We start from the raw sequence: 21,194 nt of genomic DNA, 5'->3' as shown, positions 1-21,194 counted from the left end.
AAAAAAAAAAGTGGGATTGCTGGGTCATAGGGGAACTCTATGTGGAGTCTTTTGAGGAAACTCCATATTGCTTTCCAAAGTGGTTGAACAAGTTTACACTCCCACCAACAATGCAGTAGGATTCTCTTTTGGCCATATCCCCTCCAGCATCTGTTGTTATTAGATTTCTTGATTTTATCCATGTTAACTGGGGTGAGGTTGAATCTCAATGTTGTTTTGATTTGCATTTCTTTTATGCCAGAGAAATTGAATATTTCTTCATATGTCTATTGGCCATTCTTGTTTCCTCTTCAGAGAAGTCTCTCTTTAAATCTTCAGCCCACTTATTAATGGAGCAGTTGTTTCTTTGAGGATTTGTTGTTGGGTGATTTAATGTGTTGAGTCCTAAATATATTTTAGGTATGAGACCCTTGTCCATTGTATGGCTAGTAAAGATTTTCTCCCAATCCATGGGCTTTCTGTTGATCTTGTTTGCTATGTTCTTTGCCATGCAGAAGCTTTGCAGTTTCATGCAGTCCCATTTGTCCAACCTTTCTTTGATTTGTTGTGTTTCTGGGTCTTTATTAAGAAAAGTTCACCTGTGCCAAGGAGCCCTAAAGTTTCTCTTATTCCTTCCTATAATGTTTTCAGGGTGTCAGCTTTTATTTTGGGGTCTTTATCCATTTGGAATTGATTCTAGCATAGGATCTCGCTTTAGTTTTCTATAGGTGACTAACCAATTTTGCCAGCACCATTTACTAAAGAGGCTGTCTTTCTTCCATTCTATTTTTTTTTAGCTCCCTTATCAAAGATTAGGTGGATATAGGTGTGTGGGTTCATTTCTTGATCTTCAGTCCTATTCCATTGGTCCTCAGGTCTGTTTTTATGCCAGTAACAAGCTGTTTTGATTAGTATGGCTTTTCAGTAGAGTTTGAAATTTTGTATTGATAGTCCTCCAGCATTGTTCTTTCTGTTGTTCGGGGTCTTTTATTGTTCCTTATGAATTTTTGTATTGCTTCTCTTATTTCATTGAAGAATGAGATTGAGATTATTAATAGGTATCACATTGAATTTGTAGCTAGACTTTGGCAGTATTGCCATTTTCACAATGTTAAGCCTCCCAATACAGGAACATGGGATTTGTTTCCATTTCCTTAGTTCTGTTTTAATTTCCTTTTTCAGGTTTTGAAAGCTTTCATCATAGAGGTCCTTCACTTCTTTGGTTAATTCCTAGTTATTTTATTTTTTGTGGCACTATTACGAAAGGAGTTGCTTTACTGATTTTGGCTGTCTTCCATTTGGCATACAGAAAAGCCATTGATTGTTTTGAGGGTTAATTTTATACCCTGCTACTTTGCCAAAGTTTCCGATCAGCTCAAGTAACTTGGGAGTGGAGTCCATGGGGTCCTTTAAATACAAGATCATGTCTTCTGCAAAGTAGGAGAGTTTTACTTCATCTTTCCCTATTTGGATCCCCTTTATATTTGCATCTTGTCTTATTTCTGTAATTCTAAATTGAAGAGGAGTTGAGAGAGTGGACATCCTTGTCTCATTCCTGAATTTAGAATAAATGGCTTTTGCTTTTTGCCACTAAGTATACTGCTGACTGTAGGTTTGTCATACATAGCTTCATTATGTTGAGGACTGTTCTGTGTATTCCTAATTTTTCCAGAGCTTTCATCATATAGGGTATTGGATCTTGTCAAATGCTTTTTCTGTATCTATTGAGATAATCATGTGGTTTTTATCTTTTCTTTTGTTGATGTGATGAATTATATTGATTTGTGTATATTGGCATCCCTGTGTATTACACTTGGCATCCCTGAAATGAATCCTGTTTGATAATGATGTATGATTTTTTTTGATGAGTGGTGGAATTGGATTGGCCAAAATTTTGTTGAGAAGTTTTACATCGATGTTCATCAAAGAAATGAGTCTATAGTTATCTTTCTTTAATGAGTCCCTGCATGGTTTTGGGATGAGGGATATGATGTCTTCATAGAAAGAGTTTGGTAGTGAACCTTACTTTCAATTTCATTGAAGATTTGGAAGAGTATTGGTGTGAGTTCTCTCTTTGAAGGCCTTGTAGAATTCATATGGAAATCCATCCGGTCTTGGGCTTTCCTTGGGTGGGAGTTCTCTTATTGCTATTTCTATTTCGATGGTTGATATGGGTCTGTTAAGTTAGTTTAAATCATCTTGGTTTAGTTTTGACATGTCAATATTTGCTAGAAATTCATCAATTTCTTCCAGATTCTCAAACTTATTAGCCTAAAGGTTTGAGAAGTATTCCCTAATAATGTTCTGAATCTTGGTTGTTTCTATGGTATAGTGTCCATTCTCATCTCTGAGTTTATTTGGGTGTGTTCTCTTCTTTTTCTCATAAGATTTGCTAAGGGTCTGTCAGATTTTTTATTTTCATTTTTGAAGAGTCGACTCTATTGTTTATTCTTTCTATTGTTTTTGGACTCTTAATTCATTTAATTTGATTTAATTTTTAATTTTAATTGGATTAGGTTTCAGCTTATTGCCCTTATTCAAGGAACTTCAGGGACTTTGTTACATTGTTGGTTTCAGATCTCACCAATTTGTTGATATCAGAACTCAGAGCTATAAACTTGCCTCTGAGTACTGCCTACGCTGTGTCTCAGTAGAGCTGGGAATTTGGGTGTTCATTTTTGTTAAATATCATGAACACTTGAATTTCCTTTTTAATCTTTTCTAATGCCCACTCATGGTTCAACAGTGTGTTGTTCAGGCTCCATGTGTTACAGGCTTTTCTTTGGTGTCTTTAGTGTTGAATTCTAATTTTATTACCTTTTGGTCTGAGAGAATGCAAGCCATAATTTCAATATTTCTGAATTTGGACAGATTTGCTTTGTGACCTAAAATGTGGTCTATTTAGGAGAATGTTCCATGTGTTGCTGAGAATAACGTGTATTCTGATCTTGGTGGATGAAATATTCAATAGATGTCTGTTAAGTCTAGTTCGTCTATGCAATTGTTTAGATCCAAGGTTTTTCTGTTGAGTTTTTTAGGGGGTTGATCTATCCAGCAGGGATAGTGTTGTGTTAAAGTCCCCACCAATTAATGTCTTTGAATCTATGTGTGGTTTGAGGGAAAGTAGTGTTTCTTGGATAAATTTGGGTGCTCCATTATTTGCTGAATAGATATTTAGAATTATATTATCCTCTTGACAGAGAGATCCCTTAATTAGTATGTAGTGACCTTCTTTATCTATTCTCGCTTATTTTAATTTGAAGTCTATTTTATCTGATATAAGGATTGCAACTCCTACCTGTTTATGGTGGCCATTTGCTTGATAGATTTTATTTTATTTTATTTATTTATTTTTTATTTTTTGGGTCCGGTCGTGGGGCCTGAACTCTGGGCCTGAGTGCTGTCCCTCAGCTCTTCAGCTCAAGGCTAGTGCTCTACCACTTGAGCCACAGTGCCACTTCCAGCTTTTTATTCTTATGTGGTGCTGAAGAATCGAACCCAGGGCCTCAGGTATGCAAGGCAAGCGCTCTACCACTGAGCCAACTTCCCAGCCCCTTGATAGATTTTATTTCAGACTTTTACCTTCAAAATTTGTTTTTATGGGCAAGGTGTGTCTCTTGAAGGCAGCAGATAGAAGGAACTTTCCTTTTGATTCAAGTAGACAGTCTGTGTTGCTTAATCGGGAAGTTAAATCCATTAATATTGAGAGTTAGGACTGAGAGGTGTTTTGTATTTCCTACCATGTTATCCATCTTCTTGGGAGCTGTGCCAACAAGGTTCCTCCTATGATTCTTGGATTCTCTGTTTGGGGGCTGTTTCTTGGCCTTGATTGTGCTCTTGTTGGTTTTCAATGTGTATGACATCTTCAAGTATCTTTTGTAGGACTAGTTTGGTGAAAATATATAGTTTCAATTTTTCTTTACTTTGGAAGGTTTTTTTGATTTGACCTTCGGTTATGAAGAAGAGGTTAGCTGGATATAGTATTCTTCATTGATAGATGTTTTTCTTTAGGGTGTAGCATACATCATTCCAAGCTCTTCTTGCCTTCATTGTCTCTGCTGAGAAATCTGAAGTTATTCTGATTGGTTTCCCTTAATAGGTAATTAATCTTTTCTCCTTGACAGCTTTAAGGATCCTTTCCTTGGTCTTAGTTGATCCTGTGAAGATTACACTGTGACAATGGGATGTCCTCTTCTCCTCTTGTCCATTTGGGTTTCTAAAGGCTTCTTGTATCTGAATGGGCCTACCTTTCTGCACGCTTGGGAAGTTCTGTGCTAGGATTCTGTTAAATTTCCTAGACCTTTAACTTATGTCTCTAGGCCCTCCTTTACACCCATTAAATTAAATTAGGCCTTCTGATAGTGTCATCCAAACGTTGAATAGATCTATTATATTTCTTGGATTTGTCTTGAATACTTATCTGTTCTTTCTCTATAATATCTATGTTGTCTTCAATCCCAGAAATATTCTGCATGGTCTAACCTACTTTCAAGACTTTCTACTTTGTTTTTTTGTTGTTGGTTTTGTTGTTGTTGTTGTTTTGTTTTATCCCTTTTCCTTCCAATTGGTGAAATTTGATGGCTTCAAATTCTTTGTTGAAACTTTGTTTTACATCTTGTTTGGACTTCTTTACCTCCTTAATTTGGTTTTCAGTGTTCATTCTCAAATCCCTTAGTAGATTGGTTATGGTTTCATTGGGCTCCCTTTCATTCTGTTGGGCTTATTCAGCATTCCCTTTGTGGCCTCCATGGATCCCTCCAGCTTTCTGTTTGTGGATTCCATGAATGCCTCTATTAATCTTTTATGTTCTCAGCCCGCTCACAAAATTCTTCTTAATCATTGATTAGTCTCCTCACTCTGGCGAAATTCCTGTTTAATTTTTGGTAAGCCGCATCATGCTCATGCATTTCCCTATCACACTCATACAGAGTCTTTTGCAAGCTTCCAATATTTTCCTTCTGCTGTTTCCTGATTATCATGAGTGGAGTTGAGATACCTGGACTTGCCATTTTTCTTGTGTTTCTCTGGCTTGTTCTACTTATTTGGGTATGAAAACAAAACCAATTCTACACTATAACACTGTTTTAAAGCAAGCATCAAACAGAGCCCTGTAGTTCCACAGATTGATTAATACAGCCAAAATGAGTACAGACACAATCTAGTTCAATGAATACAGTCTAGTTCCACAAAAAAATGACTAGGGATCAAGCGACTAAGAAAATCAAAGAAGGAGTCAACAGACCAGAAATTAATGGGCTTAGGGAAAATTGTGAGAGAAAATAAGATTAAAGTTAAGGTGGGGAGAGAGCCGGAGAGAGGGAATATTACCAGGACCTAAATTCAGAGAGAAGAAAGGGATAGAAAGAAACAAGAGAGATAAACAAAAAGGAAAATTTAAAAATTTAAAAATGAAACACTTAAAATTATATAAGTATAAAGAAATAGTACTACAATTAAAGGAGTTAAGGCTGAGTGTTTGTGAATTGAGTAATCGATATCTGAATCAAATATGCACACAATGAAGTATAAGGTCTAATAATCGAAGATGAGAATATATCTGAGGATAGACAGAACAGCAATTAAGTAAAGCAAACAAACAAAAAAAAGGACCAAAAGGGAAAAGAAAAAAAATATTTTTTTAAAAGTATAAAAATAATAGAAAAAATTTTTAATTTTAATTACATAGAAAACAGAGTTCTTTGATTTGGAGGCGGGGAAAGGGGTGGATCTGTGTCTCCCTTGTGTCCAAGGTGGAGTCTCTGGTTTGCCTGGGGCTTGATTGGTTTCTTAAATAAGTTTGTTTGAGCAGGCAGGGTGAAACTCTGCCTTGCCAGGGACTTTGTGACCCTGGTCCTGGCTCTCCAGTGGGAGGATGATCTGCTTTTGAGTATCTCTTTTGTTTCCTTGTGGGTGGGGTTGAGGCCTCTCAGTAATTAGTAGCTTTTCCCTGAGGCCGCTAGCTGGGCTCTAGCCCATCTGGAGCCATTTTCAGAATTTATGTTTACTGAGTTTCCAATTGTTTTTATTTAACCCTCTTGCAACAGGGTCTGCAGCCACTCTGCAGTGGGGTGGGGCAGCCTCTGGCTCTGTTTACTCAGTGAAGAAAATCACTTCTTGAGCAGAGCTCCTTCTTCCTGGGAAGGGCAACTTTCCCCAGGGCTGGAGCTGAGCTCAGCATGTCAGGTTCCTTTGTCCTGTTGAGTGGCTCCTATTGTCTTCTTCCAACTCCTGAGTTATGTGCTAGGTGCTCTGGTGGCAGGGTCTTTGTCAGAATCAAAGATGGAGTTCTTCTCTGGTGGTACAGGAGGGGTTACTTCCCCCCAACCTCCCCCTTCTGTGAGAAGGAGTGAGGATGTCTTGTAGAGTATTCATGACTTCATGACTTAACCTTGGTTTTGGGGCCATCCAAGGTTTGCAACTGTCTGTGGTGAGCAGGATGAAGATTTCCGCTCCCCGTCATTTCTTGCTGGCAGTAAGTAGAATCCCCTTGCACATCATCTCTGGTGCCTTTGTTCCAGGTTCTGTCTGTTTATATGATGACCACACTAGCAGCCACCACAGCTGCTGCAAACACTGGCAAATGCTTGAATCTGTTTCCTTAACCAAGCTTCCTGAATTTTTCCTCTCTAGATAAACTCTGTACTATGATGGCACATTAGTGTGACTCTCTAGCCATGGACTTATCACTGGAATACTAAAACTTTCTCCTCCATCTTCCTCTGCTTCCCTGAATGGCAAGGCTTTTGTACAACTACTTTAAGATAATACAAATATTGTAATAAAACAGAAACAAAATAAAAATTCTTTCAGAAGGAGGAGGCAACATTTTATAACTCATCTTACAAAACCTCTGAACCCTGATACCTACTTTAAAGAAATTTCAAGAATTGAAGTTTATGATATATCCATTGTGAACATCTATGAAGAATCTTTAGCAAGGTTTTTCGTCATGGCTATAAAAATTATGTCATGTAGGGCTGGGAAGGTGGCTCAGTGGTAGAGCGCTTGCCTTGCATGCCTGAGGCCCTGAGTTCGATTCCTCAGCACCACATAAGCAAAAAGAAAAAAGCCGGCAGTGGCGCGGTGGCTCAAGTGGTAGAGCGCTAGTCTTGAGCTGAAGAGCTGAGGGCAGTGCCCAGGCCCAGAGTTCAGGCCCCACGACTGGACCAAAAAAAAAAAAAATTATGTCATGTATAAGAAATATTTCTTCTGAAGATGCGTAGATGTTATAGCATTCTATGTTGTTTATCAGTCAAATACACTCAATCATCAGACTAAGAAGAAATATAACCATATGTATTCATCTTCATGAATGTAGGAAATATATTAGATATGGAAATACCTACTAATAAGAAATCTCACTGAAGTAGAATTTAAATTGAAGTTTCAGTAAAAGTGACATCTGTATAAACATATCTAACATCTTAATTAATGGTGAAAGACATGCTTTCTGCAAAGAGGAAAAAAAAAAACAAGGCAAAAATGTTTTTACTCACCACTTCTGTCCTGCATTTGACTTTTCCTGTATATTTGTTAAAGAAAAAAATCCTAAGATACCTTGAAAGGGGAAGTATAAATAATGAGTTCAGCAAAGTGACAGGATACAAGATTACTATTCAAAGTCTATGGTAATGCTTAAAACAGATAATGAAATAAAAATATAAGCACTATTAAATTATGCAGAAGCATAGTACAAAGACATACTGTATTTATGGATACAATGACCAACCTTTGTTAAGATATTTTGCCTCACACTGATATATTCAACATAATCTTAATAAAAATTCCAGCAGGTATTGGAGATTTTGTTTTCTGTATTGTGGAAATTGACAAGCTGATTTGAAATTTTATATGAAAATACCAACATAAAAGAACCAAGTTGATTTTGAGACTTGTCTTAAAGCTACAACAGTCAAGACAGTATGGTATTGATATAAAGGTAAAAAGTTCAAAAAAAGAGAAAATCAAGCAACTTAATCATATAAACAAACAGGGCCTGGACCATCTCTACTCCACATGACCTTCCTGCACAAATCCTTAACCTATTTGATTCATGGATATTATGGACTGCTTTATTATTATTTTATAATTAGTTGGTTCAAGCTGAACTGAGACACTTATACACCAAGAGACCAACCTAGGTTGTCCTTTGACTGCAGGAGTTCATTTCCAGAACCCGTAAAAATCAATAACTTCAGTTCTAAGTAAAAGTTATATAGCTAGAGACCTATATCCTGGAGTCACTGAGTTGTTCCCCTGATTGGTCTTCCTGATACCAAGACTAGAAATGGTTTATCCAGAATTCCATACTGATATGGTCACATATCACTATGGACCATTTGCACCAACATGGTCTACACTTTCCTGATATCCTGTGTGCATTTGTGTCTGTATTGTGATGAGGCATTTGTCTGGTTGTATCATCATGCACCAAGAACAACAGATGGGGAGTAGGACTATCGGTACAGTAGAGGACTGCTATTTATCATATTGATCATTTTGTTCAACCTGGGCTTGTATGTTTCTAATTAATTCTCATATATAAAAATTCCCACATTTTATAGGATAAACTCCGAAGTACATAACTTGCTGAAAATTATATCAGTACTGGGAAGGGAGCAAGATACAGAACAAAGTTATCCGACATATTGCCTTTAATTATGGAAGAAGAAATAATCTATCATACATATTTTCAAAAAAAAGTGAAACTGTGAGCTGGAGGCTAATGGGAGTGGCTACATTTGGGATATACAATGAAAATAAAATCTATAATAATCTATGACAGTAATAACATTCTAATATAGTAGACAAAGGCAGATATAAGGAAGTAAAGCTCTCTTACTATTAGATTAAATTTGTATTAATCCAACTAGATTGTCGGATAAGGTATCAATTGCAATTCAAGGAGTAATTACTATAAAAGTAAAACATGGATAAATTACCACAAAGAACAGACGATATCATATTACATAGAAAATAAATAGCAAAATGACAAGATTAAGTCTTTCCTTGTCATATATGTGTGACTACACTACAAGTAAGTGAAACAAATCATTGTTAAAACAAAAAGTCAGATAGAATGTTTTTCTTAAGATTCAACTATGCCTATCTACAACAAACACATTAGATTAAAAACACAAATATTTTGATGTGACATATCATCTAGATTTATCTTAAAAAGAAAAAAAGCAAAAAATTTGTTTGGTATTTAGCCTTTGTACATTACTTTAATATTAATGTTATATATTTCAGGAACTGATGCTGAAAATTACATTAAATTTCTTGAAACTTTTTAAATTAATAGCATTAAAATAAAATTAAACTAGCATACCAACAGATAATTCCAACTATCAAACAAAACACAGAAATAATTGAAAGGAAAATGATAGGGAAATACTGTCTATGCAAACAGAACTCAAGCTAGAATAACTATGCTCATATCAAATGAAATACATATTAAAATGAAAACTGTTTCAGTACAATCCATCAAAAATATACAGTAGTTTTACATATACACTTAACAAGTCAAATGTGCTCTAAAATATAAGAAAAAGTATACATGTCTGAAGGGTGAGATGGAAAATTCGAATATAGGTAATATTAGTTGCAGATGTCAGTATTCTGAATTCATGCTTAGACATTGCCTAACCTCATACCAGCATGATAATATTTATAATTATTTTCATTCTTTTTCTGCATTTTTATTAACATCAATTAGTTATACATGGTTGTTTCATTTTGATGTGCTCTAATAGGAGGAGGGGAGGAGAGGGAGAGAAGTGGAAGAGTGGGAGAGGAAAAAGGAAGGGAGAGTGGAAAAATAGAGAAGGAGCATAGTATAAACTGTATATTAACTTTAAGTGAAATTTCTGGCTTGCATCTTTTAGATAGACTTTAAAAGAGAGAGGACATGTGAGATATGGGAATATTTGATTCAATGTCTTTATTTAGCTCATGCTGAAGACTGAAGAAATCAGGAAGAAATCTAATATGGGCAAATTAGTGCAGATTACAAACATAAATGGATTAGCAGGAGACAGCAGGAAGGAAAAGGCTTATGGTCTGGTTGTTTAATAGGTACCATTCCAGGGAACAAAGCAGTGCATGGCAAAGTACAAAGACATAGGAGTGGGGTAAGGATTGTGTAGCAAAAAGCACATAGACACAACAGAGTAAATATGTCAATTATTGGAAAGTCTGTCCTTTGCTGGCATTTTCAATTGTATAACAAATAAACTATATTGTTTTATTGACAATGAGAAAAAGGCATCCTTCTATCATCCTCAGTTACTTCGTTATTCACATGAAAAGCCATTTATAATAGCTCACACAATTCTTTGACTTTTTAATTCAGGAGATCTTTAATTCTAGCTTACTTGAGAAAGTAACTCCACTAGCCATGACTGACTATACTTCTTAAATCTTTAGGTTTTGGTCCTTTTTCAGATCATAATCCCCTGTCTTTGCTGCTTTCCCTCCTCTTCTTGAGTCCCATCCAGGCAAAAATAAGGTCCTGACTTCTCATGTCGAGTTCTTCAATTCCATTTTTTTCTTAGTCCTTCATTTTCTGCTCCAATATATTTCTCTTCCCATCAAACATGTGACAATCACCATTTTACCTTCTGTCTCTACAACTTTGTTCTAGGGCCTTCAGATGAGTGGAATCACGTAGTATTTGTTCTCTTATGGCTAGTTTACTTTGGTTAGCATAATGTCTTCAAGTTTTATCCATGCTATTAGAATCCATGTATTAGAATTTCGTTATTTTACATTCCATTGTATGTACACACCATGATGTGTTTATTTATCTGTCAATGGATACTTGCTTTGGCCTTTTGGCTACTATAAAAATGCATCTGTAAGGATAGGTATTCAAAACATATATGTCAGAAGGCTTGAAATCAGGGCCTAGGAACTGTTCCAGAGCATTTTTGGCTCAAGGCTAGACTCCATCATTTGAGCCACAGCTCTGCTTCCAGCTTTTGGGTGCTTACTTGGAGATAAGAGTATTAGGAACTTTCCTGTCCAGGCTGGCTTTGAACTGTAATCCTCAGATCTCAGCCTCCTGAGTAACTAGGATTATAAGTGTGAGCCACTGAGACCTGGCTCACACAATGTTTTCTATCTCTCCTTGCTTTCAATTCTTTTTGTATAAAAACAGGTAGAATTGCTTGCTCATGAGACAATTCTTCCATATTTCTTAACATAGCAAGTGAATTACTTTATAATACTAGTTAATTTCTCCATGTATTTAATAACAATTTTTTGGCAGAAGTAAGGTTTGAACTCAGTGCCTCATCATGTTGCTTGCTCATAGATGGCATTCTACCTCGAGCCACTCAAAAACCTACAACTGTTAGTTTTTGGCCTTTTAAGTAGTTAGGGGTTTAGGTATGAGCCACCAGTGCCTGGCACTCTTTAATAACATTGCAAATCGCACTGTTCTTTTATTTTGCTTCAGTTGTTTCATTTCTAGTATATAGATATACATGCAATTTTTGTATATCCTTCGATTTTCTATACTTCAATTTGGTGAATCTATTAATTTTAGGGATTGATTAAAAAAGGTAATTTTTTTCAGTAACTTGAGACTTTTACTTATATTTTTACAATTTGTAAATCTTTAAATTCTTGTTTTTAACTAATCTCCTTATCAAGAACCTCACAATTACAATGATCAATAGCACTGGTAAGAATGGACAATTAAGATTTGCTTTTGGATCTTGTTCTGAATGTGTGATATATTCACTATTTCTCAAGTATACATAATGCTAGTTGTGATATTCTCTGTCTTTCTCTCTCTGTTTCTCTCTTTCTCTGTGTTAACACAATTTTTCAGACTGAGAAAGTTTACTTCTGTTACTTGAATTATTTTTTAATTACCACTGAACAGTACTGAATATTATCTACAAAGAGAAACATTTATGTGCCCACTCTCCATCCTTCCATCACTGTGGTGTATTACATGGATTCACTTCCATGTAGAAAACCAACCTAGCATAAATGCCCTTTGGTCATGTTATATTGTCTTTATATATGGTACCACATTAGGTTGCCAGCATTTGTTGAGGATTTCTGCATCTGTATTCCAAAGGTTTGTAAGTTTTTTTAAATTTGATTTTATTGTAAAGATGCTGTATAGAGAGGTTACAGTTACATGAGTAAGGCAATGGTACATTTCTTGTTGAGCATTATTACCCCTTTCCTTATGTTCTCCCACTATCTCTTCCCTCCCCCCTCCGTCACTCTTCACTCTCCCCCCCCCACAAAATTGTAAAATTCATTTCCAATATGCTGTCTTGTGGGTATCATTGTTGCAATGGGTCATACTATGTCCTTGTTTCAGCATTGTTATTCCCCTTCCCCTCTCCAAATTAGACAAATGTATATACAAGATGCAGGGTACCAAGATCAAGTACAGTGACAACAGGGGTTATACCATAGGGGGAGGAACACACAGAGGAAACAAAAAAAAATCACATAGTACATCAAAAACAACAACAACAAAGACCTTGTGTCCACAGGTTTGTAAGTTTTATGAAGCTGTACTCATTAGGTTGTCAATTCTGGTTAGTAGTTTTTCAGATTCTTTTTTGTTTGTTTTTAATATTCTATTTACCTTTAAGTAATTGTACAAAGGAGTCTTTATCCAGGTCTGATATTCATTTAATACTAGCTTAATAGCATAGTACTACATTCCTGTCTTAGAAAAGTTTGGGGGAAAACATACTTTAAATTGTACTTCAAGTGTTTGACAGTTTTCACAAGGGAAAATGCATACTCATATTTTTTGTTGGAATTATTTTAAACTTACTCAAAATTTTTTTTTAGTATATACTTTTATTGTAAAGATACTGAACGGTTACAGTTACACGTAAGTAAGGTAATGAATACATTTCCTATTGAACATTCTTACCCCCTTGTTTGATTTGCCCCTGCCATCCCTTCTCTTCCCACCACCCCCACTCCTCCCTCCCACCCCCCTCCTGAAGTTATAAAGTTCGTGTTCATCAGAGTGTCTTGTATGTCTCATTGTTACAATGGGTCAACCTGTATCCTTATTTCAGCATTTTGTTATTTCCCTTCCCCTCCCCAAATTTAGAAAAATGTATATACAAGATGCAGGGCACTGGAATCAAATACAGTGAAAACAGGGGTTATCTTAGGGGAAGAACATACAAAAGAAACAAAAAAATGACATAGTACATTATAAGTACATTAGAAACAACAGCAAGGGGGCTAGGAAGGTGGCTCAGTGGCAGAGCACTTGCCTTGCATGCCTGAGGCCCTGGGTTCGATTCCTCAGCACCACATAAGCAAAAAGAAAAAAACCGGAAGTGGCGCTGTGGCTCAAGTGGTAGAGCGCTAGCCTTGAGCTGAAGAGCTGAGGGACAGCACCCACGCCCAGAGTTCAGGCCCCCACATTGCTATAAGTCAACTTTAGTACATAAGAAAATCAAACAAATGAAATATAATTAGACTCACCTAAAAGTCATGGGTAGATTTTAAAAGTTATTTTTAATCAGTAATTGCAAATATCAGAATATATAATGAGAAAGAGAAAGTATGGCTCAGGTGGTAGAGTGGCACCTTGAGTGAAAAAGACAGACATATAATGATTTTTTTCTTTGCCTTGATTATTTTTATTAGTAAAGAAGACAAATTTACCATACTTAACTAGAATGTAGTAAAGACTATGAAAGATATTACTATGAGTTACTGTTTAATAAATACAAATATTGAAACATCTCTCATTCAGATTAAAAATTATGACAGCTTGAGCAAGGAAGAGAATGATGATTCATGAAGAGGCCATAAAAATAAACAATTGTACTTTTGAAAATAAAACTTTAGATTATAATCTTGGGCGATAAAAAGTGGACGATAGCTGGGCAACGGTGGCTTACATCTGTAATCCTAGCGACTCAGGAGGCTGAGACCTGAGGATCATGGTTCAAAGCCAGCCCAGACAGGAAAGTCTGTGAAACTTTTATCTCCAATAAAACCACCAGAAAACCGGAAGTGGCGCAAGAGGTAAAGTGCTCACCTTGAGCTGAAGAGCTGAGGGACAGTGCCCAGGCCCAGAGTTCAAGCCCCATGACTGACCAAAAATAAAAATATAAAATATAAAAAATTAAGAATTACATGTCTTTTAGAATGTTTCTATTTAGTCAAGATGAATGAGAAATTAAAATCATGAAAAGTTTTAAAAATTATGATGTGGGACAAGATTCTGACTACTAGTTTCATCTGTACAATAATGAAAAAAATTGTTTACTACTGAGGATTTGTGAAAATTAAGGACTCTATGTAAATTACCTAATTTATTAGATAGCCTTTAGTAAATGGTTTGGAAATAGTTGTTACAATCAATATCAATTTCTTTATTATCTAGTACAACAATCAGTTCTCTCTCTCTTACTTCTCATTGACTGGGCTCAGCTAAGTGTGTTATGGGTTTCTGGCATCATGGTAGTAGAGTCCCAAGAGAATATATGTCAAGAAAAATCAAAGTTGCTTGTCTCACTCATATTGCATTCTGTTGGGTATATTAAGTCACAGGGCAAGCCCCTAAGAACAATGAAGACTCCACTTTTAGATAGGATGATGACAAAGTAACACTGAAAAAGAATATATGATGTGGAAAATACTGAGGCAGCCATCTCTAAAATAACTTCTGTCACATGTTACAAAAGAAGGATGAGTTTTTCTTTGTGCAAAATGTGAAGGTATCTCCAACAACAGTTGCTAAGTAGAAAAACTAGGAACAGCTACTATGAGAAAGTTAAGGTGGTGGATTTTATATATTTATAATTTTTGCACATTATCTAAAATTTATTGAGATTAAGTGATTATATAAATTTCACAATGTTGTGAAATGGTGATACTTAACTAAAGTCACAAACACATTTTAACCTTCACAAAGCAAATTGTCATTATCATGGTCTATAAAGCTTGTGAATTCTACAAACTTTGGCAATACAACTATTTTTTCCAAATGGGTGATATGTACATTTCTTTCCTTTTGCTTAGTGTAAGCTGTTCCTTCTTTCTCTCTCATTCCCTCCCTCCCATTCCTGCCCTTGAGTTGCTTAGTTCATTTTCATCAATGCCTAGTGCAGCTGATAGGTCCCTCTGCTATATTTTATCACCTGTTTCCTTCTTATTCTGTGCCCTTCTCCTAGCTTACCTCATATGTGCACATGTATAAACCGTAAGTGGGGTCAAGAACAGAGTCTTCTAAAAACAATCCGACAAATTTAAAAAAAGCTCCTTTGTTTCTTGAGTTCTGTTTACTTTGTCATATCTCTTTGAGGTTTGAATTGAACAACTTTTCTACATTTTTAAAGACTGAAAGGAACTCAAGGAATGAACAACTCTGTAGGTCCATTGAAGTTAGAAATCGGGTGGACAAGCCGGGCGCCAGTGGCTCATGCTTGTAAACCTAGCTATTCAGGAGGCTGAGATCCAAGGATTGCAGTTCGAAGCCAGCCCCAGGCAGGAAAGTCCATGAGACTCTTATCTGCAATTAACCACCAGAAAACCAGAAATGGTCTGTGGCTTAGGTGGTAGAGTGCTAGCCTTGAGCTGCAGAGCTCAAGGACAGTGCCCAAGCTCAGAGTTCAAGCTCCATGACCAACCAAAAAGAAAAAGAGAGAAAGAAATTAGTGGACAAAGGATGTAGTAAGGGGATGTTCTAGGTAATTTATTACACATTTTAAAAGTAATTGAAGTATTCCAATAACTAACGTAATTGAAGAATTTTTGTCTCATTGCATTTGCTTAAAAATTTAGTGTAGTTTTACTTAGAATTGTACTTTCAACATTTAAAGAAATTTTAGTTATCATTTAGCCCTATCATCCGTACTAATACAAATGAGGATCAATTCGGCAAACTTCTTAATATGAAATATCCAATTTAAGTTGGAAAGTTTGTTTCTACGATGTTGAATTGCATTGTTTATAGACACTGTAAAGTATCCATAGAAATCCTTCATTTTCATTGTGTTAACTGTTTTTCAGGAACCAAGTCATCTATTTATGACACTGTTTAACAGAGGCATTGTCAACAGATGGAACTATAAATTAAAATACATTAGTTTATATAATATAGATTTAATCTAGGATTTATGAATGAGTATTTGTAATAATAAAATTTGATTATTGAAGAAAACTGGACTAACTAAAGCTATCCAAGGAATTAACTCCAAAGGTACTTTTCTTTTTAGATTGTTGTGCCATGCTATGAAGGACCATATAGTTCGTGTTGCAAATGAAGCAGAGTTTATTTTGAATAGACAAAGAGCTGAGGATGTACATAAACATGCAGAATTTGAGGTAAGGTTTGGGGAATAGATTAAATGTACTTTCCTGTTGCAAATCAATCATCACTCTCTTGTCACCTTACATAAATTTAATTTCTGAGAAAATTTTTCTGAATGCAACATATTTTAGGTACTATTATTAAAATCTTTAGTAAATGAAAAAAGAGCACTAGTTTATTTCCATTTTGATCATGAAAGGAAGAAATCCTTTCTGCCATGAGGCTAATTGGTAGACTCAAGTTCTTCTAACTTATTCTTAAAATAAAGGCAAATAACAATTTATAATCCAGTTACTGTAGTTTTAAACCAGAGGAAGTTAATACACCACTAAATAGATATGTCCATGATATTGTTTTATGAACCCAATCATACAATTCAATAAATCTCCTGATTTCAAATTTTTACATATAGCACTTATTCAGCATTTGAGTTCAGTCTTCAACACAACACGTGTCAGAGATATTTGATGACCTGATGGTCAGCACTGGACTCCCACTGGTGTTGGCAGTAATAAATACAAATTTATTTTCTTGATCCACATGCCAAACATGTGGTGTGGCTAGAAATCATAACACACAATTCCAGTTTTGTTGAGTTGTTCTTTTATATCTGGTGATCTCTGACCTAGCTAGCTGAATAGCATGAAACAATAAAATAGTTGTCACTTTCATACACATGGAGCCTCCGCTTCATTGGTCAGAGGTGACAGCAGACATTTGTCTCATGAAATTGTAGCAACCTTATTTGAAAAAAAATACTAGATATTTTAAACCTAGATAAAGGTATAATGACAAAGGTTTATTAAAGTAAAATTACCTATCACTTTACCAATGAAAAACATTGCATATTTTCAGAATTATCATTCAGTATTTTACAGTCTTTGAGGGATATGCTTAGTTATAAGACATGTCAGAACTCACAAAATAAGAATATTCAAATACCTTTTAACTTAATAAAATGTAGAATGTTAACTGAATTCCCTATAGGATCAATTTTGAGGCAATTATGTTTCCACTAAAATCAGGATATTTAGCTTAGATAGAAGCTGGTCAGTATTTGTCCTATGAAAGATCTGAAATAGATTTTTCAAGCAGCCATATATGAATCCTGAGCTTTAACACATATCTAACCAAAAGGGACAGCTGGGGACCTTTTTCAGTCTTGTTTTTTATTGATCCTCAGGGTGTCTTTTAGATATTTTTTTTCCTAATTGCTTTACAGCTCCAACACATTTTTTTATATAAATATGTGTGCAGGCTATCGAGCTTGAACTCAGGACCTGGGTGCTGTCCCTGAGCTTTTTTGCTCAAGACTAGCATTCTACCACTTGAGCCACAGCTCCACTACTGAATTTTTGGTGGTTAATTCCGAACAAGATTCCCATGGATTTTCTTACCTTGTCTGGTTTCAAACCTTGATCCTCAAATCTCAGCCTCCTTAGTAGCTAGGATTACAGATGTGAAACTGCTGGTTCTCAGCTCTAACGCATTTCTTTTGTTGGTCATGAGGCCTGAACTCTGGGCCTAGGCACTGTCCCTCAGCTCTTCAGCTCAAGGCTAGTGCTCTACCACTTGAGCCACAACACCACTTCTGGCTTTTTTCTGCTTATGTGGTGCTGTGCAATTGAACCCAGGGCCTCATGAATACAAGGCAAGCACTCTACTACTGAGCCACCTTCCCAGCCCCTGTAATGCATTTTTAATACCATCAGTATTCTGCTTATTTGCTTGTTGTTTGTGACCTACTTACACGTCTGTATATTATTTATTGAAAAACTAAAATATTTTTCAATATGTTGTCACCATAACCTTCATCCGTTAGTGTTGAGAACAATCCCATTACTCATGCACAGCTAGGGATAATAAGTTTTGAAGGGAACATGAAGAATTGGTGTTTTTAAGATTAGATATATGTATCATATATAATGTAGTATAAATCTGCTTTTAGGATGGCCATTTGACTTGTAAATTCCAAGAGATTTTACAAAAGTCATGTATGTAAGCTTTGCTAGGATTTTTTGATGAGCTTCTCTGTCCTCTATTTAAGCCTGTAATTAAGAGGAAAAGCCTATGTAATTTAACATGGGTATTTAACAGTTAAGCTTTTTTGTTAGCTATTGTAATTATTAAGAAAGAAAAATGAAATTTTAATTTTACTCTCCAATGAGCTAATGAAATATTAACCTCATTACTGAGGCAGATCCTTGTACTAATTGGTGATTCCCTATACAAAAAGATAAATTGGAAAATGAATTAATCCTTCTTAGATTACTTTAGGTTTACTTTAAAAAGAGATGACTTGTAGCAGTAGTCCATTTCAGTAGATAGAAGGAATATGCTTAAGTACATACCATGAAATAGATTTTTTTTGTTTCCATAGAAATGATGAAAGGGAATAGTTTCATATATTTTCTCAGATGTATGAGACTTTATTCTTTCTAGTTGCATTACATGTATTACACATTTGTTAATGCTAATCTATAGTCAAGCTAATATGTATGAAAACTACCATAAAAATTAAACTTACAGCCTGGTGAAATGGCTGCATTTCTATAATTCTTGTGGGAGCTGAGATTTCAAGAATCATGTTTCCAGAAAGGCAACCCATGCAAAACGCTCATGTGAATCTGAGTGTCATTTGGTCACATTTGCAAGGATGCTGAGTTCTGAGGATCTCACTTTTAAGTCAGTCTAGGTAGGAAAGTCTATGAGAATTCTTACATTCTGTTAACCACCAAAATGCTGGAGTTATGGCCCATGTATTAAAGCCCCAGTACCAACACACACAGAAAATTAAGACACCCCACAGGCACAAAAACACACTAATCTCAGCCAACAAGCTAGATGTGATATTGTGTTCCTGTCATTCCAGCTATGCAGGAGGCTGAAATAGAGACAATTACAGTTCCAGGCCATCCAGTTCCAAAGACCCAGTCTCAATAGGAAAACTTGGTGTAAGGATCTATGCCTGACACCTAAGCTGTGGCAAAAAGCATAAATAGGAGAATTGAGATCTAGGCCATCCTGGCAAAAAGCAAGACCTTAAATTTAAAATAATCAAAATTGAGGAGCTTGGGAAAAAAAATTGAGGAGCTTGGGACATGGCTCAAGAGGTAATATGTATACCTAGAAAGTATAAGGCTCTGGATTAAAATTTGAACACCACAAAAGGAAAGATTGAAAGATTATTTACAAGATCCTTTATTTCGAGTTCATGTTGAAAGTTTTGATACACAAAGTGTTCCGTTGATCAACAGTATTACCAACACTATATACAGACTACTATAAAAATAAAACATAAATACAGCTCGCTGACATGACAATAGAATATTATTGGAAAGCAAAGATTAAAAAACAGAAATAATTCCCAGGAAACACTTTAGAAACATAAAATTAGCATTAGATGGAATGTTAGAAACCTTGTCAGCTCTTCCTTTTGATAACAGAACTAAGTGCATTTGCATAAAGTGAGAAATAAAAACCCAGGGCTACTCAATTTATAAGTTGCTTTTTTCTTGTATTGTATATTGGCATTGATAATTGGAAAATTGTAACATAAATGATATTTTTTGTCTTTAAATTATTCAGAGCATGTCTTATTTTAAGTGAGACACATCATATTAGTAACAAGCAGATCTATATTTTTAGTAAACCTTTTTTGTAAGATGATTAATTTTAGACATTAAAATCGTATTTTCAAGAGTGAAACTCTAAAGTCATTACTCTAACATTATCCAAAATATCGCACACATACTTTGAAAAGAACACATTATTTGAGTTTTTAAAGATGAATAGCACAACAAGGGAAGGGGTAACAATGATCAACAAGTATTGTATTCATTGCCTTACTCATATAACTGTAAACCCTCTGTACAGCATCTTTACAATAAAATAAAATAAAAAATAAAGATCAATAGGTCTTGCCCTTTGCCTTAAAGATAGGTACCATGACTTTATTATAATATGTGCCTCATTGCACATTATTGTTCTCTCTTCTCAGTCTCAGTGTGCTCAGTATGCTGCTGACAGGAGGGAGGAGGAAAAAATGTGTGACCATCTTATTAGTGCTGCTAAACATCGAGATCATGTGACAGCAAATCAGCTCAAACAGAAGATTCTCAATATTCTCACAAATAAACATGGTGCCTGGGGAGCGGTCTCTCATAGGTGAGTTGAAATGAATTTGAATATGAGTTCCTAATAAATAAATTAGGAACCCATGCGTTAATTATAATAGATAGAAGTACAATTTACCACAAGTTTAAAATACAGAAAAGTGATTGATTTAAATGGCTCTAATCTTCATTTGAAAATCTGAATATTTTAAACTAGGTCTAATGAAACATATTTTGAATTTGTAATAATATGTATAATAATGTAAAATTTGTTCAGACAAGTATTTTGCACTTACCATCTAACATGGGTATTTAAGATACAATGTGGTTTTTTTGACTACTATAAAAAGCTATTAGATTTCTTTCACTCAGTTTTTCTTATAGAAGCATTTACTATGGACCTATTATATTTCCTTTTTCTTTTTAAGTTTTCTTTTATGACTTTAGATGCAGCTTAAGGAAGGAGTTTTCATCTCAGATTAGAATATTTATGTACAATGAAATCAAATTAGATTATGTGTGAATTATAAATGCCCCGTCCTCTCTTTGTCAAAGTGTTATGGGCCTAAAATTATTTTTGTTTGTACTTAGTTTTTTAGAAAACTGATATTGAGGTAGGTCACTGCATTTAGATTAATGACATTTTGACATTTTTCATTTTTTTTTCTTTTTTTTTTATAAATTTTATTTTATTTTATTTGTGAACATACTGTACAGAGGGGTTACAATTGCATGGGCAGGATAATGCGTACATTTCTTACCAAGCATTGCAGCCT

General features: G+C 35.2%; 1 protein-coding gene across 1 annotated transcript in view; it reads left to right on the top strand.

Annotated features, from left to right (window-relative positions):
• Positions 1-21,194, top strand: part of Nbea (neurobeachin) — a 546,038-nt gene that overhangs the window by 248,345 nt on the left and 276,499 nt on the right. Inside the window, exons 37-38 of the mRNA XM_013031451.1 lie at positions 16,209-16,317; positions 20,304-20,470. Coding sequence (XP_012886905.1) covers positions 16,209-16,317; positions 20,304-20,470 — 276 coding nt within the window. The remainder of the gene's footprint in view (positions 1-16,208; positions 16,318-20,303; positions 20,471-21,194) is intronic.

This window comes from Dipodomys ordii, unplaced genomic scaffold, assembly GCF_000151885.1.
Source record: "Dipodomys ordii isolate 6190 unplaced genomic scaffold, Dord_2.0 Scaffold140, whole genome shotgun sequence".
Lineage (NCBI taxonomy): Eukaryota > Metazoa > Chordata > Mammalia > Rodentia > Heteromyidae > Dipodomys > Dipodomys ordii.
This window is presented reverse-complemented; position numbering and strand designations above follow the sequence as displayed.